We start from the raw sequence: 18,906 nt of genomic DNA on the forward strand, positions 1-18,906 counted from the left end.
GGTGTAGGTGGAAAGCGGTGGTGGTGATGGAAAGCGATGGTGGCAGAAGGTAGTAAGGTGTTAGTAAAAAGACAGTGGTAATGGCGGTGGTGGTAATAGTGGAAGGCGCCAGTGGTGTCAGTGGGGATGATGGTGGAAGATAGTGGTGGTGGCAGTGATGTGGTAGTGGTGTAAAAAAACAACAGTGGGGCAGGTGGCGGTGGTGAAAAGTAGTGGAGGTGATGGTATGGTGGTGGTGAAAGACGGCAGTGGATGTGGTGGCGGTGGAAGTCGATGGCGGTGGAGGTAGCTGTAACAGTGGTGGAAAGCGGTAGTGATGATGAAAATCGGTGGCGGTAGAAATGGATATGGATGTGGAGGTGGAGCTGGCGGCAGCGACGGTGATAGAAGTCGGTGGCGGTAGTTGTGAAGGTGGCAGCGGAGGCAGTGGTGATAGAAGTCGGTGGTAGTAGAGATGGAGGTGGCGACGGCGGTGGTTGACGACGGCCGTTCCAATACGCCAAACTGAATGTAGTGAATGTGTGGTTCAAGAAAAACCTTTTATGTCAAATTTAAATTTATAAAAACCACTACCAACACTACTACTAACGTAACAAGAGTGAGTAGGGATCGTCCCAAGGGATTATACGTGTTGGAATTTCAACTTCGACTCTAGCGTACCAAATGATTGCAAAAGAAAATTGGGTTGGTTGATTATTTCTAGAAAAGAATTAATTAAAATGCAATAAGATAAAGAGTAAGTAGGAAGGAAAGGTCTTGGGGTGTAGAGATCACCACCAAACAATACTATTCCAAACCATAATCAAGTGACTAATGAGGGAAATGAATGTGCTGCGACAATGTTGTGTGTGTAAAAGACATTCAATTGGTAAGGGTGACTCAACAAGTGCAAATTGTCTCAATCAACATGTGTGAGGCCACAATACATCTATTGGTAGAGGAATATATTGTCTATACATCATGTGAAGAGAACAAAATATCAAATCAAGTCATTGAACATTTCATTAAGCTCATAGTCCAAGCAATCCATAAGGATGACTTAGTTAAACATGCATTATCTAAACATCATGTGAGAGGCCAAAATTTATCTATTGGGAGAGGAATAAATTGTCTAAACACATGTGAAAGATACAACATATCATAACTAGTCATTAATCATTCATTAAGCTCACAATCCACATACAACACAATATTAGAGGAATATGCCATTTGGACTCACAAGCATGGAACATTAAACATCAAGAGTAGATTGTCCTCCCATCTAACTTTATACTACCACTACACTAAATCTACACTACTAGCATGAAAATAAAGCTATCTAGACTAGGGGAGAGGCACAAGCCATCAAGAATAGGCATAAACCATCAAATGAACCAAAATAGCATTCATTAAGCATATCATCTTGGTAATCTCTAGATCTATTGCATCAATACACATAGACATGCATTAAAAACACTAAATCTAGAGATAAGCACATGAATATCCTACTCTAGCATATATAGACATATGGGTAGAATAGAATAGTCAATTTGAAGCATTAAACAATACAAACCATGAAATAATCAAGATTTATATATACATGAATATCAAGATGTATCATACAACACTAATCCCTCAATAATACACAAGATTAGAGTATAGAAAGCATGCTTGGGGCTAACTCTAGCCCTAAGAGGATGTCTAGCCACTCATGGTAGTGATGATCCAACCCTCAAGGGCTAACTCCATGGCTGCTCCTTGTTGGTGAAGATCTCCTCCAACGGTGCTCTAGCTTCCCTCCTTCCTCCTCTCCAAGAATAGCCTCCAAGATGATTTTCAATGTGTGACAAGAGACTCTAGACTCCCCTCCAAAAAGTGTATCATATTCCTTATATAGGTAGGTCAAATACACCCTATGATGAGCTGTGGTCGTGCAAGGCATATTCTCCAATGATTGGGTGAAGGACGGAATTAATGAGCTGGACTTTAACTTTTTCTCGCTGGAGGAAGTTCGATCGATCGAACCTTAACTTGGATCGATCGAAGATGGGTTCGATCGATCGAAGTGGTCTGACTCCTCCGGATAAGGATAAGGCTGAGATATTTCGAAGATATTTATGGGGAAAAGGACAAAAGTGGTTAGTAGGCGTACAACTGTGGATAAGATCAATCATTTGAATAGGACAAAATAGGGTTCAATTGATGAATGGTGATGTTGGATCGATCGAACTTGGAATTTCAGCAAAGGCCAAGGTTGGATCTATCGAGAAGTACTATGATCGATCATAGATGTTCGATCGATCGAACTCTAAGTTGGATCGATCGAACTTTTCAGCTGCACAACTTTGATTCCTTTTTGCTCCTTTCTTTCTCCACTTTGCTCCCTCATTTGGTTTATCTCAGGATTGCTTCAATTAAGCTCTTATTTGGCTGAGTTAGCTCAATTTTGGGATTAGTGCCTGAAAATATAAATAACACGTAATAAGTCTAGAACGGCAAAGTAAGATAGATAAAGGTACTAGAATGTTTAAGCTTAACGGGTTTAAATGCGCACTTTTCAGTGCTCATCACACTCCCAAACTTAAATATTGCTCAATGAACTAAGAAGTAAATGAATGAAATGAACAACTAAACAAGTATAAACTGGAAAGCAAGTAAAATGATTGCGCCACTTTCGTAGGGAACACGATTGCATTTAGCATATGCAACAAGCCTTTTAAACCCCTAGGTTACCCCTAGTGGACGAGTAAAGTCTCGTGAGGGTTTCCAAAAATAGTACCCACAAACATTAAGCTCATTCTTTCAAAAGAGGCACCAATATTGCAAACAAACATTGGGAGAAAACTACCTCAAGTATGCAAATTTTCAACCATTTCTAAGCAATCTCCCAAAATTTCAATATCAAGCAAACAAGCATGGTCCTCCACACATCAAGAAAATGATCATGAAAATCGAAACAAGTCTAGAATCCACGTGAGAGGTCCGGCATCAAGTGTGTTGCTATCTTAGCTAACTAGAGAAGTAATCACATCCTTACCCTCAAACTAGCACACAAATCTAGTACCGATCATCAAGATAAGAGAGTGGACCTTTTATTAAAGCTTTATTGTTCTAAGTGCGCTTATTCTTTTCACTCTATTTTTTTTTTCTTTTTATTTTTTATTTTTTATTGAGGATCAAAGATGGAAGTATTGTGCAATGTGTTGATCTCTTAAGCTTTCTAGAAGATTCATGTAGCGAGCTTTAGGTCAATGACTCCCAAACCAGATGGCTTTAGGGCATTAGGCGTTAAGACACCCCTACGGACTTACAAACTCAAATCAACTAGGCTACAAATCAAGACAACAACCATCTAATCATTTCCCACTTCTCACCTTTTGGGAGAAGTCCTCACTTTTATTGCTTTTTGCAACTTCTTCTTTTTTTTTTTTTTTCTATTCAATTATTAACCTAGAGTTTGGGCCCTCCACCTTTCGGCGCGAAAAGTTCACTGCTTAATGAGGCAAGAATCCCGGCTACTCAATGAAAAGGGGTTGTTATCCACCTTTATCAAGAATGAAAGCTTTCAATGCACTACTAGCCCAATTGGGATATAACCAATTCAATAATCAATAAAGCATGTACCCCACAAATGAATGCTAGTGTGCACCGGTGCTAGTGTAGAATCCTAGAATGAATCTCAAAACAATCACAAATTCAGGATGATGTGGACTACAAATGCAAGCAAGATATCAATCTTTTGAAAAATTTACTCCTAAATGGCATCCTCAAGGCATACAAGGAGTATTGGACTCTCAAGTCAAGCAATTTTTAAATTTTAAGCAATATAGTCTTCAAAAGATCAAAATCATAGCTAAAAATGGACCAAGTATAGAAATATCCCTCAAATACACAAGACATGCTCAAAATTTTGAATTTTAAAGTAACACTGAAACATACACCAATACCCCCAAACTTAAACTGCACATTGTCCTCAATGTGTGAAGAGAACAAAGGAAAGAGTATACCAGTGCTTTAGACATGAATGATCGGGATAGAAGTATCCAAAGTGGGTGGCATGGCCCCCCCAAACTTGGGATAAACTATGGTCCTGAAAAGTTTGCACTCGGATAAACTCATTAGATAACAAGATAGGATAATCAGTGCACAGTGGACATGCAAGTGTAAAATGGGATAAATAGAGAATAGAGAGAGGGGTGTAAGAGTGGTCCTGAAAAATTGGGCAGCACTCTCTCACTGAAGTCACTGTGGTGTACCTGATGGAGTCAAACATACAAATATGAGATACTAAGAGACATCCATAATCAAAAAGTAATATATAGAGAATATAAAGTGCAGGTACATCAATAAAATAATAAAGCCGACAGACCGGCCGCAAAGTATAATACAGTAACAGTGACAGTATAATACAGATCCAGAATAAAAGAAATGAAAGCATAGAACAACTGGAGGTGAAGTCTCAGGAGGCCTGATCGTGGAGATCTGCAGTGGCTGGAGGTGCAGGTGCGGGTGCAGGTGCATGGAGTCGGCTGGAGAGATCGGCAAAGCAAGCCATGACATCCGCCCTGAAAGAGGTGAACTCAGCTCGGTGGGCAGTGATGTCGGCTCACATGGCTGCTACGTCCTCCTCCAATGTCTGCAAGCGTGCTCCGAAACCGGGAGTGGGAACTGGAGACTCGGGCAGAGATGCCTCTGAAGAAGACTCCCGAACTCGCTCCTGAGCAGCGGCTCTATCACTGGTATCATCGGCATCAGCATCATCTGCAGCATCGGCATACTCCTCCGCAGGTCGCTCCAGGTCAATGTCCATGCGATCGGTAGCCGAACCGACTGGTGTGTCGTCCGCTGCGATATCTGCTGCTGCTGGAGGTGCCGGCTGTGCCTGGGCTGCCTCCTCCTCCTCTAGTTCAGCTGCTGCCTCTACAGCTGGCTCCTGAAGACTCTGAATAAGAGCATTGTAGCTCTTATTCCAGTCGCTCCTCCTATAGAAGCTGGACCGTGCAAGGGGCTCATCATCTGGGGGCACTCTGTAGCGCTGGTCAAGAAGGATCTGCGTGATGAGGTGTCCGAAAGGCAGGACCTTGGACCGCTTAGGGTCCTTCCTGGATATGAAAGAATCATACAACAACCTCATCACGCTCCAGATGAGGACTGGGATAGATACCCAGCAGCCCGTGTAAAAAGCGTAAAGAGCTGTCAAGTAGTCATGACGCCTCTGGATCTTGTGGCCCGCCATGTAAATGTTCTGGAAAATAACTGTGTCAATGAACCAGAGGTCGTCAAGCAAGAAGGTCCTGGTGGCGAATGTCTGACCACCGGCATGATGGCCTGTCAAGGAGACAGCCATGTGAGAAAATGAAGGCCTATGCAGCCTCGGGTATGTCTCTGCAAGCTCAGGTGGACACCGATGTGGGCACCGGCAAGCACGGGCCAGAGTGTTAACTGTGATGACAATCTCGTGGCCGTCCAGTGTAGTGATCATCTGTGCGGTAGATCGTGGCGAGGGCCGGAGATGCTGAAAGAATAGCCGCACCAGTCGCGGGTATACAAGGCCGGTGACTGGGGCAAAGATGGCTGAGAGGCCACGCTACATGATATCCTGATAGCCAGACCGGGTCAGGATAGACTCAGAGAAGTACTCAGTATCGAAGTATGACTCCTGAGCCACGGTCATAGCTGCATATCTCGGCAGCAACTGGTCACGGCGCTGAGCCGGTAGAGGTGGCTGCGGTGATGGCATGGCGACTACATCTGCCTTGCCGGAATTGGCTCGCCGGAGATGGGGAAGATGATTGGAATGGAGGTTGGCCGGATTGAGATGAGATTGAGAGAAGAGGGAGACTAGGGTTTGGTTTCCTTTTGAAGTTGGATCGATCCAAAGTGATCGATCCAACTCGGTTATATTTTTAAAAACACGATATGCAGAGTTCGATCGATCGAAGATGGAGTTCGATCGATCGAACTTAGGTCTCCACTCTTAATGGCATTTTTTTTTTTTTTAGAATAAATTTTGAAAAATTAAAGGGAATTAAATTAATGAGATGCAAATTTCGATCGATCGAAGAAAGATTTTGATCAATCGAAGAGGATAAAGAATGTACAAGTTTAAGGGTTCAAGAGTTGATATGTGTTGGAACCTTGGATCGATCGAACTTGGAATTCGATCGATCGAACATGAAAATTTTTGAAAAGTCCCGAGAGCATACATTTTGGAATTTGGATGCAGGTCCAAAATTTTTCTAAGTGTTGGGACTCATGATCGATCGAACCACATGTTGGATCGATCGAAATGGTTTACGATCGATCGAACTTTTGAAAATTTGGAGATCCCGAGAGCATGCATTTTGGAGTTTGGATGCAGGTCCAAAATTTTTCTAAGTGTTGGGTGCAAAATGAGAGCTGGATCGATCGAGTCCATAGTTGGATCGATCGAACCAAAGTTCGATCGATCGAACCAAAACTTGGATCGATCGAAATTATGCCTAAATGTTCAAAATGACTTGAATGCTCATGCAATCCCTTACTCAGTTCCTTCCAATGCATATGAACCACAAAAACAGTATCTAGACTTCGTAAGAATCAAAATGCAAGATAGAAATGAGGGAGGAATAGAGTTGTGAAACTCTATGAATACTAGTGTTTAACGTCTCTAGCAAGACGTTAGGTCAACTTACTAATCAAATGAATTAAAAACTGGATATGAAACATCCTTATTGACCCTCTTTTCACTTTTCTCATTTAATGTCCCACTTACGACAATAAAATCATCCTCCAAAAGAATGACTTGAAAAGAAATAAAAGAGATGATACTGTTCCTTTCATCCACGGTCTTGAAAACAAAATCAATCATGGTTAGGCTTGCCTCTTTGTTGTGTTCTTGAAACACATTCAAATGATCATCCACATTGATAATTGGTGAGGCATTGTCTTTCAAAGACTCAATTGGATTAATAAGAAACACATTCTCTTCATCCCTCTTCTCCTCCTCATAAATTACCATTTCCTCACCTTCTAAGTAAGCTAAGGAGTCCATTAGAGAGTTTATTTCATTTTTAGAGCTTTTAGAGTCAAAACCACAATTTTTATACATTTCCAAAAGACATTCCTCAAGAAGGTCATTAGAGATAATAGAAGGAAGGCCCTCTTCAACAAGTTCATCCTCCTTCTCTCCTACCTCAAGTGTGGTCAACATCTCCTCACTCTCTAGAGTAGCCATATCATAGATAAAATCATAATCAAAACAAGGAAAGTCCTCATTAATCATGTTATGTTCTATTGGATTAGCCACTAACTCACTTGCCACTTCATCCTTTATACAAGATAGAGTGCTAGGCATTAGTTCACTTGTTTCATTCTCCTCACTCTTATCATCCCCATCTATATACATTGAAGTTCTTGCCATTTTTTCATTTGCCTCTTCCTCCTCCTCTTGATGAGAAAGAGTACTTGCAATTTGCTCAACTTGAGCTTCTAAGTTGGCTAAAGTTTGAGAATGAGAATTAATAAGTGAAGTGTGTGAAATATGCACATCAAGTAAAGCTAACACTTTTTCTTCAAATCCGAGTGAGTACTTAGAAGGTGGTGGAATTGATTCATCATAAAATGGTGGTGGAGGGCAATAGTCATAAAAAGGATTAAATGAGTGATCAAGTCCATAATAAGATGATGCATGAAATGAATTGGACTCAATCTCATAAGGATTAAAATGTGATGGAGGGGCATAAGGTGAAGGGATGTAATTCCCCCCCAAACTTGGATCAAACAATTCCTCCATTCACAATTAAAACCCAAATGCAAGAAAAAATTGGCCTCAACAAGGGCCTATGCTTGGACAAAAATTTAGCAATAAAATGAGCCTCAATAAGGGCTATCACAAGCATATAAAGAAGTGAAATAATTAAAATACAAGAGAGTCAAGAATTGGTCACAATGGTCCTTTAACACTTCAACTCCAAATTTAGCTTTTAAGCTCTAATGATTGCTTTAAGTTCCAAAGTTCGCCTTCCTTGTAGTCAAGTACCTAATTGAACAAATAATAATGAGAATCAAGAGAAAAGAATATACAATGGAAAATAAAATAAAAATAGAAGCAATCTAATGAACACTATTGTCTAGTTTAATTCCAACAAAACCGTTAAACCCCGGCAACGGCGCCAAAATCTGACGACGGCCGTTCCAATACGCCAAACTGAATGTAGTGAATGTGTGGTTCAAAAAAAGCCTTTTATGTCAAATTTAAATTTATAAAAACCACTACCAACACTACTACTAACGTAGCAAGAGTGAGTAGGGATCGTCCCAAGGGATTATACGTGTTGGAATTTCAACTTCGACTCTAGCGTACCAAATGATTGCAAAAGAAAATTGGGTTGGTTGATTATTTCTAGAAAAGAATTAATTAAAATGCAATAAGATAAAGAGTAAGTAGGAAGGAAAGGTCTTGGGGTGTAGAGATCACCACCAAACAATACTATTCCAAACCATAATCAAGTGACTAATGAGGGAAATGAATGTGTTGCGACAATGTTGTGTGTGTAAAAGACATTCAATTGGTAAGGGTGACTTAACAAGTGCAAATTGTCTCAATCAACATGTGTGAGGCCACAATACATCTATTGGTAGAGGTATATATTGTCTATACATCATGTGAAGAGAACAAAATATCAAATCAAGTCATTGAACCTTTCATTAAGCTCATAGTCCAAGCAATCCATAAGGATGACTTAGTTAAACATGCATTATCTAAACATCATGTGAGAGGCCAAAATTTATCTATTGGGAGAGGAATAAATTGTCTAAACACATGTGAAAGATACAACATATCATAACTATTCATTAAGCTCACAATCCACATACAACACAATATTAGAGGAATATGCCATTTGGACTCACAAGCATGGAACATCAAACATCAAGAGTAGATTGTCCTCCCATCTAACTTTATACTACCACTACACTAAATCTACACTACTAGCATGAAAATAAAGCTATCTAGACTAGGGGAGAGGCACAAGCCATCAAGAATAGGCATAAACCATCAAATGAACCAAAATAGCATTCATTAAGCATATCATCTTGATAATCTCTAGATCTATTGCATCAATACACATAGACATGCATTAAAAACACTAAATCTAGAGATAAGCACATGAATATCCTACTCTAGCATACATAGACATATGGGTAGAATAGAATAGTCAATTGGAAGCATTAAACCATACAAACCATGAAATAATCAAGATTTATATATACATGAATATCAAGATGTATCATACAACACTAATCCCTCAATAATACACAAGATTAGAGTATAGAAAGCATGATTGGGGCTAACTCTAGCCCCAAGAGGATGTCTAGCCACTCATGGTAGTGATGATCCAACCCTCAAGGGCTAACTCCATGGCTGCTCCTTGTTGGTAAAGATCTCCTCCAATGGTACTCTAGCTTCCCTCCTTCCTCCTCTCCAAGAATAGCCTCCAAGATGATTTTCAATGTGTGACAAGAGACTCTATACTCCCCTCCAAAAAGTGTATCATATTCCTTATATAGGTAGGTCAAATACACCCTATGATGAGCTGTGGTCGTGCAAGGCATATTCTCCAATGATTGGGTGAAGGACGGAATTAATGAGCTGGACTTTAACTTTTTCTCGCTGGAGGAAGTTCGATCGATCGAACTGGGGTTCGATCGATCGAACTGCATCTTGGATCGATCGAAGTGGTCTGACTCCTCCGGATAAGGACAAGGCTAAGATATTTCGAAGATATTTATGGGGAAAAGGACAAAAGTGGTTGGTAGGCGTACAACTGTGGATAAGATCAATCATTTGAATAGGACAAAATAGGGTTCGATCGATCGAATGTGATGTTGGATCGATCGAACTTGGAATTTCAGTAAAGGCCAAGGTTGGATCTATCGAGAAGTACTGTGATCGATCATAGATGTTCGATCGATCGAACTTTTTAGCTGCACAACTTTGATTCCTTTTTGCTCCTTTCTTTCTCCATTTTGCTCCCTCATTTGGTTTATCTCAGGATTGCTTCAATTAAGCTCTTATTTGGCTGAGTTAGCTCAATTTTGGGATTAGCGCCTGAAAATATAAATAACACGTAATAAGTCTAAAACGGCAAAGTAAGATAGATAAAGGTACTAGAATGCTTAAGCTTAACGGGTTTAAATGCGCACTTTTCAATACTCATCAGTGGTGGTGGAGGTGGAGGTGGTGTGAGCGGTAGAGGTAGAGGTGGAGGTGGCGGCGGCGGTGTTGGTGGAGGTGGCGTTAGTGGTAGAGGTGGAGGTGGCAACGGAAGGTGGTGGTGGCGATGGAAGTCGGTGGCAGTGGAAGGTAATGGAGGCGGCGACGGTGTGATGGTGGTGAAAGGTAGCTACGGCGGTGCTAATGGTGAAAGGCAACAACGGCGGTGGTGACAGTGACAGCAGGGGTGGCAATGGTGGAAATTACAATGGTGGAAAGTAGTGGTGGTGGCAATTACAGTAGTGGAAGGAAGTGGAAGTAGCGGTGATTGAAGGTGGTAGTGGCAGAATATGGTGGAAGTCGGTGACGGTAGTGACCACAATGGAGGTGGCGGTGGCTAAAAGTAGTGGAGGTGGCGGCAATGTGTTGGTTGAAGGTGTTGACAATGGTGGTGGTGGCGGTGGCAGTGACAGTGACAATAACAGTGGTGGAAGGCAATAGAGGTGGTAGCGATGATGAAAGTCGGCGATAGCTATGGTGGAAGGTGGTGGTTGTGGTTTTGGGACTTGGAGTATGAGGGTCATTTGTGAACTTGATTTTTAAAAAAAATTTACTTGTTTAGTTGTTGAATGGATTTTAATTCTCAATAATGGATTTTCGTTCTAATTGAATGGTCATTCCCACATTATTGGTTGGAATAAGCATTCCATTAATTCACACCAAACGTAGCATAATAGTATTTGAAAACAAAAGGAAAAAACTAAAGCTTCATTTTGAAGTTTGAAAATTGTGAATGAAATGGCAACTAATTTTCAAAAGTTTTGAAATGTGAAAAATCAAAATAAAGTTACCAAACGAATTTTATTACCATTTTAAAAAAAAAAAATTTAACAAAAAAAAAGAACCAGTGCTCAAAGTATTACCAAATACTTAGGCCTTAATCCTTCCATATTTTCATACTAAGCTTGATTGTCATCTAATTTCTATTTAATTTGACGGCCGGATTCCTGGAACGTATCCATTTAATTTGAACTCATGATTCATTGTGCTATTCATTTTATATTTTCCTATTTAGCTTGATTGCCATATAAAGGGATAGTTTGTAACTTGTAATTTGTAACCTACTAATGTCAGTTTATCCTGTGTGCAAAGTGATTAGATAAATTACCCCTAACTATCATGAATTACTTTGACTTTTTCTAAAATGAATTACTTTCACTTTCTTTAAAAGTATGAAATATCTTTTATATCTTTATATAATTTAACATAAACAATATGTCAAACTAAAAAGACCCTATTAAGTTTTTTTTTCCCCATCTCGTGACCTATTATTTTACTCTCTTTTTTTTTTTTTTAATAAAAAAAGTACCCTAATCCAACCTTACAAAACAACTAATCAAATGCATTAACAAAATTTAATAATATAAAATTGGGTAATTTTTTGAATTTTCATTACCAACAATGGGTGTCGTTGAGCTTTCACGCCAAATTTCTGAAGAAGTCAAAGTAATAAAGGCTAAATACTCTACCGGTGTATAAATTACTCAATTTTTTTAAAAAAATGGGTATAATTTACTCAAGTAATTAATACATATATGTACCGTAAATAAATAAATTATTAGTACAAATGGCACTAAGCCTATTGCCATTGAGGATGTGGAGACTGATCATAAACATTGTTTATTTCTCTGCACAGGAATATTATTTTATTTTTAGCCGAGTAGGGTCTGTGTTGGTACGTGTTTTGGTTTTGCATTTTTATTTTAACTCTAAAGAAAATAAGTATTTTTTTGTACAGTATTTTGAAAAATACTTTAAAACATGTTTAAACTTTGGGTTAATTCCACCTACACCCCCTCACGTTTGTTTATATTTTACTTACACCCCCTCTACGTTTCATAATTCCACCTACACCCCCTGTCAGTAACCACCGTTTAGTTTTCTAACAGAAATGTGTGATTTTACTTTTTTGCCCATAAATTATATATTAAAAATTATAACTTAAATAAAAAGACTTAAATGACCTCTATCTCTCTCTCTACACAGAGACACATTATGTAAACGCCGGTGACCAAGTCGGACGACGAAGATCTCTTCACCTCTGAAGATTGCTTCACCCAAGTCGGATGGCAATCCCAAGTCCGGTGAAGTTCAGTTCAGTTAGGTGAAGCTCGCAACGGAAGACAGCAGCTATGATAAGAACTCGTGTCGTCCATGGTTGCACATCGTCTATCTGAAAACCGATAAAATGTCTCCACAAGAAATTTTCAATCCAAGCTAACATTCCCTTAAATTCAGTAAAAATCAAAATCTATAAGCTCTTATCATCCCCAATATCCAACCATCGGCTCGACCACAATCCATCAATAAAGTTGAGTAACCCGGACAATGTAATCTTATCATCTTAAGTTCCATCCCCAAACTCTCGATTCTGCAACCCAACATTACAGTCAATGTCTTCGATCACCAGTATGGACCGGTCTGTCGTGCCGATCAACAGCCTCCTCAGATCTGAATTGCATTGAACTTCTCTCAAGTCCAAGTCATACACATCAAACTTCGAGTAATTAGCCATGGCTGCAACCAAACTCGACTTCCCTGTACCGAGTGGTCCGTACAACAAATACCCACGCTTCCAAGCCCTACCAACTATTCTGTAATACTTCTTCCCATTTATGAACAACTCAATATCTTCAATCAGCTCCTTTTTCGTTTCCGTATTTATGTATCGAATGTTGCCGGATGATTAAGAAGCACCGTACCCCAATAGTCTGTACCATTATAGTCCACCGTGTGAAGTTTTAAAACTTTTCTCTCTTCTTTTATTGCCTTGGCTCAGCCGAATCCATCTCGTCGAACTCAGTCTCACTGCTGCCGGACATCACAGCCCCGAACTTAGTTTTCGCCGGCGCCATCAACATCCTCATAGTAAGCCATCTCCATCTTCGCCGGCGCTGCAATCAACATCCTCACAGCCCGTCATCTTCAATAGCCGGATCGGAGCCAGCCATCTCCCTCTTCGCCAGCGCCATCAACATCCTCACAGTAAGCCATCTCCCTTTTCGCTGGCGCCACCATCAACATCCTCACAGCCCGTTATCTTCAACAGCCAGATCGGACCCAGCCATCTCCCTCTTTGCCGGCGCCATCAACATCCTCACAAACCGCCAACTCCTCCCTGCTTTTGCTAGATCCATCGCCACTGGATCAGCTCTACAACAGTCGCCACCTTCATCTCCAAGCTTGTGTACCTCATGGCCAAGAGTTATCCATCTGTTGAAACTTGAAAATTCTCGGCTACAACAAGCAGGAACTATCTTGGTTTGGGTTGTCACCGACAGAACTATCTTAAGGGTAATTTTGTAAATTTGCATTGGTCAATAAGGTTAAAAATGTCATTTCAAGTATTGGAAGGGTAAAATTGACCTTGAACTGATTTGTTAATGCTAACACCGTAAGTTACTTAACGGCAGGGGGTAAGTTGCTACATAAATCAAAATCTCAAGGAAGGTAGGTGGAATGTGTAAGTGGAATATAAGCAAACATCAGGGGGTGTAGGTGAAATTAACCCTTAAACTTTTAGAATTAGAGTCACATCAGCCGGTCAAAACTAGTCAATTGTATCAAGTTTTCCAGTTTTAATTTGATTTTGTGACCGAATGATTTGACTTTAATTCTAAAAGTTTAAACATCATTAATTATGGTATAATTATTGGTTGGAGGTTAAAAAAAAAAACTAACCTTTTATTGAGAAACATAATATTTATCCATATATAATAGGAACAAGTGTAAAAAATACCCCTAAAATACAATCCGTGTAGCACTTTTACCTCTATTTAAAAAAGTGTAAAAAAAACACCTCTAATCTTTTCACATTGTGCAAAAATACCCCATTTGACATAAATTAGTATTGTAATACTTGTTTTGTTCTTTTACTCTTCCGAAAATATCAAAGGAGTATATATGCTACTAATCTTATAGTTTAGGGGACGTGCACATTATCTTATATATATATATTTTTTTTTTGAATTTTTTTTTCTCTCTCTCTCTCTCTCTCTATATATATATATCTAAACCATTTTTTTTTTTTTTTTTTTTTAACTTTGAAAATTTGCAGAACAAGGATTTGAATTTTGTGATCTGGTTTTCAATGTTTGGAACATATTTATTTTATATAGTTTGCATTTTATTTTTGTTTTTTATTTTTTATTTGTATCTTTACTTTTCATTTATAATTTTAATTTTAATTTCTATTTTTATCTTTACTTGTCCATTGCCTGTGTCCTCCAATAGTGTCATTTTACAAAATTATTTATTTTTATATATTTTATAAAATGGTTCAGTAAGTGTAATTTAGTTAATTTATGGTTTAAATTTGTCATATGGACCTATTTGCACGGAATTGAAACGTTGGGGTTGTTTTTTGCACGTTAGGGACGTTCTCTGATAGTGTTATTTTTGGCCATTTTACATAATTATTTATTTTTTTATATTCTATAAAATGGTTAAGTAATGGTAGTTTAGTCAACTTAGAGTTTAAATTTGTTAGAAGAACCTATTTGCACCAAATTGAAACTTTAGGGGTATTTTTTGTCCGTGAGGGATATAATAGGTAATGTAAACATATTTTAATGGTGTTTTATACACTTGGCCCTATATCATAACATACTTTCAATTTTGATGTGAATATATAATTTTTTGCATGATACATTGGATTTTTCATATATATTTCACATTTTAAGTTTTGTGTGTATGTAGGTATAAAATATAAAGAATATTCAAAATCGTAGAACCTTTTTTTAATTATATTTGTCCCAATAGCCGGTTCCAATATGTAAATTATCAGTTTGGGCCAATAAATCTCAAAATTAAACCAATAAAAATAATAATTGTCATTGTGAATCAAAGAACCCAGAAGCAAACCCCCTTCAGGCACGGGGAAGTGTTCTCCAGTAGGATTAAAGTCCTCAAGAACTCCTTTTCCTCGAGGGTTCACCACCGTCAATGCTTGAATATCCATAGCACCCATGGATCCCTCCCCATGCCTATCCCCACCTGCAACCCTCATTGGATCTGCAATACTCGACAGAATAACTACCGCAGGTTGCAAAGGAAGTACTTGCTAAAAACCTTGGCCCTCAGAAGGACTCCCAAACCCCCAACAAGAATCAATAGGCCATCCATGAAGTTATCAGGATACAGAAGAAAAACTGAAAATACCCTGGTTCCCAATCCCATCCGAATCAGTGTCTTCAACATACAACCATTTTTTACCTAAGTTGTCCCCCTTAACATCACTAATTTCTCTCTCCGGGTACCAAAGATCCCTAGCAATAAAACCTTCAACTCTTAGTAATGCAATTTTCCATACCTTACATGAGCCTGCGATTCAACACTAGTAGGACTGGTTAGCACAACATGACGGTGAATAGGTTGCAAAAGGTCTATTTCCACTTTTAATCGTAAAACCCGGCTATCAACAACAAATTTCTCTTGACCATCAAACATACTTTTATCCCGTAATTCCACCTTTAAACACTTTCCGAAGGAATCGGCAATCCGTTGACCTACCTTCTGGGAAAGAAGATTTGCCTTGACACCCGAGATCTGGACCCAGAATGGGGACACTTGAAAAGGTGTTTCAAACATTAACAACCCTTCCACCCACTATTTGATCACAACCAAATGCCCATCAAACAACCAGGGGCATCCATGAATAATATTATGATGAACAACCGTATCCGGAATGATCAATTGGAACAAGTTCGCCACCACTTTAAACACTTTAAGCCTATGCGAAAAAGTAATATGAAGCATATCCTTCGGCCACAATTTAATAAATAGCTTACCAAATATAAACTTTGCTCCGGCAAGAGTAATAGTTTTAGATGTCCAAACTTTAGCAAAGATACTTTCCTTGCAGACCTGATCACCTTGAGCCGTGTCTTTCTCATATAAAAGAATGGGCTCCTTTTCAGCCGTAGTCAACTTCAAGCCCCTTAATTGATCAAGAACTCCTTGTTCCGTCGCACCCTCATATGGAGTATCCATATAAATACAACAGATAAACACAATTATACCCCACCAGGAACACAACAAAGAAAAACGAGAAGATGAAAAAAAATGACATAGCAAAAATGGCAAAGACAATTGATATTTAACCATAGATGGACACAGTTACCAATAGGCTATAATCATAACTAAGTCCCCAATGTCAAAGAAATGGCACTTACACCAATTGATAAACCAGCCATGCACAGCTTGAGGTAAAACAAATGGTAGTAGAGTAGAAAAAGAAACGTATAAAACACGATATTGAACCCCAGCCACACACATAAGCTGCACAGTGCAAAAAATAAGACAATTGATCATACATAGCAGAGCCGGCAATAGAAACAGCAGTTGAGGTGTTTAAAAAATCACTTGCATAGGCCCCACTACCATCTAACCAACGACGTCCTCAAAAAATATCAGTGACGTCACCCATGACGTCATCACCAAACGAACCGACATCACCATCGCTGACCATGTAGGCTGGCGATCCAACAAGGCCACTACATCACTACACTATAAACTAACTGACCAAATACACCATCGGCGAGAAGACCACTGGGGACAATGGAAACACCAAGAAAACCCATAAATCTGCCCCTGTATCCAGATCCTAAACCCCCGATTTAGAGAAAAATAAGAGAACCACTGAAAAAAAACGAAACAACCAGAGCCCACCCCAACAAAATCCACACCATTTGACAAAAACAAACACCCTCAGAAGCCAAAACCGAGTCATACCATCACCACCAGAAAACCGACCAGAAAAACAGAACAAGACACACAATAGTACAGACGTAGAAAGCAAAAATAAAGGAAAAAGACACCACCAAAACACCAGAAGAATAAGTACAGTATCAAGAATAATTCGAAATCTGGAAAAATTACTAAAAGGAGACATGACTACGATGATAAATCATAAGCAAAAGGAATATCAAGATCTAGATAACTCAAGGTCAGCCACCAAATCAAAACCGTTAACTCCCACACTTCGGCTGACAACACGAACCCATATGAAGAAGGACTTGAAGAAAGGGAAAGCTAAGGTAATTAAGTCTAAAGGGCATAAATCTGATTCTTTTGTTAATTCTAATAGTCAAGGATCGTCTCCGATTTGTAAGGGCCGTAAACGTCGTCAATCAATCTCAGGGGGTTCTAATGTTGAAGGTGCTGAAAGAGATAAGAAGATGAAAGTTGTGGGGGGAGATGTAGTGAGTAAGTTGACAGAGATAAGTTTGCCAAGTGGTTTGGTGGGTCTGCATTCAGCTTCATTTGGAAGGATAGAGACGCAGGCGACGGATTCTTTTACTTCGGATTCGTCTTAGTCTTTTGCTACTAAACTTGCCCTGTTGGTTGGTGTTGCACAATCTTTGGTTCTCATGATGGTGATCATGTCTTAGCTTAGTTTTAGGTTTCTATGGAGTTATTTTGTGTTTGGTTTTGTGTGGTTCTTTATCATGTACGGTGTTGCATTATATGCTGATGTTTGATCTTGTACTAGTTTGTTGGCGGTTTGTTTACCAGGATAAAAAATAATAATAATAATAATAATAAAAAGTCATTGTGAATATGTGATTGTCTCTTTTTGTCTTTACATGACTAATGAATTGTTGTTGTTGTTTTATTTTATTTTATTTATTTATATTCCTTATCATGTATTTTCTTTATTTTTTAAAAATAATTTTTTAACAATTTTTTTTTATTAAACTCTAATCAGTTAGTCTGTCCCAATCAGAATATACATTAAATATGATGATATCATCTAAGACCTAAGTATACCTTCATTCCATCCCCACACCAATTCCTTGCACATCTTTATGACTTTAACTTTTAAACTTCTGTACATTATACCATGTGAATAGATGCCATTTGGTTAATAATTCTACAATACCATCTTTTGTCAGATATATGGAAAATTCACATAATTTTAAAACACAATTTGGTGATAAATGGGCAAAAGTCAAATAGCATAGTAGCTTGTTTGCAAGTGACTTAGACTTTTGCCCAATGATAATAACCAAATGACCAAAAATGAAATAACAAAATAGTATTATCATTATTTTGAGTTTTAAATATATATGTTTGCATTATCAACGCTAAATGTATAACACCCCTTTATAATTTGCTAACATAACTTATAAATTACAATTCGTTAACTGTTTCACATTAATAATGTTTGTTGAATTTATGCGTTGAGATTTAAGAATAAAAGATGCATATTATTTTTTATTTAATAATGATAATAAGTCACTTGCAAACAAACTACTACGCTATTTGACTTTTGCCCAATGATAATAACCAAAAAGGCCAAAAATGAAATAACAAGGTAGTATTATCATTATTTTGAGTTTTAAATATATATATTTGCATTGCCAACGCCAAATGGATAACACCCCTTTATAATTTGCTGACATAATTTATAAATTACAACTCGTTAACTGTTTCATATTAATAATGTTTGTTGAATTTACGTGTTAAGATTTAAGAATAAAATATGCATATTAATTTTTATTTAATATATTGGCCTAATAACCCCCTCAACTTAGGGGTTTGTGGCAATTTACCCAATCCGACCACCGGTTAATTTTTTTGCCGTTAAATTAAGTCCCTCAATACCATATTTAAATTAAATGACCATTCAACCTCTATCATACAAAAATACCATACTACCCTTATATTAT

General features: G+C 38.4%; 1 protein-coding gene across 1 annotated transcript; it reads left to right on the forward strand.

The window, feature by feature from the left end:
• The first annotated feature begins 341 nt into the window (after positions 1-341).
• On the forward strand, positions 342-10,407 carry LOC132282172 (glycine-rich protein DOT1-like). The gene is made up of 2 exons (XM_059783793.1): positions 342-445; positions 10,182-10,407. The coding sequence occupies exons 1-2, from the start codon at positions 342-344 to the stop codon at positions 10,405-10,407; spliced, it is 330 nt and encodes a 109-aa protein (XP_059639776.1).
• The last annotated feature ends 8,499 nt before the right edge of the window (positions 10,408-18,906 follow it).

The sequence above is a fragment of the Cornus florida genome, unplaced genomic scaffold, assembly GCF_030987335.1.
Source record: "Cornus florida cultivar Cherokee Brave unplaced genomic scaffold, ASM3098733v1 CherokeeBrave_3.0.0_Hap2_Chr11, whole genome shotgun sequence".
In the NCBI taxonomy this organism is placed as follows: Eukaryota; Viridiplantae; Streptophyta; class Magnoliopsida; order Cornales; family Cornaceae; genus Cornus; species Cornus florida.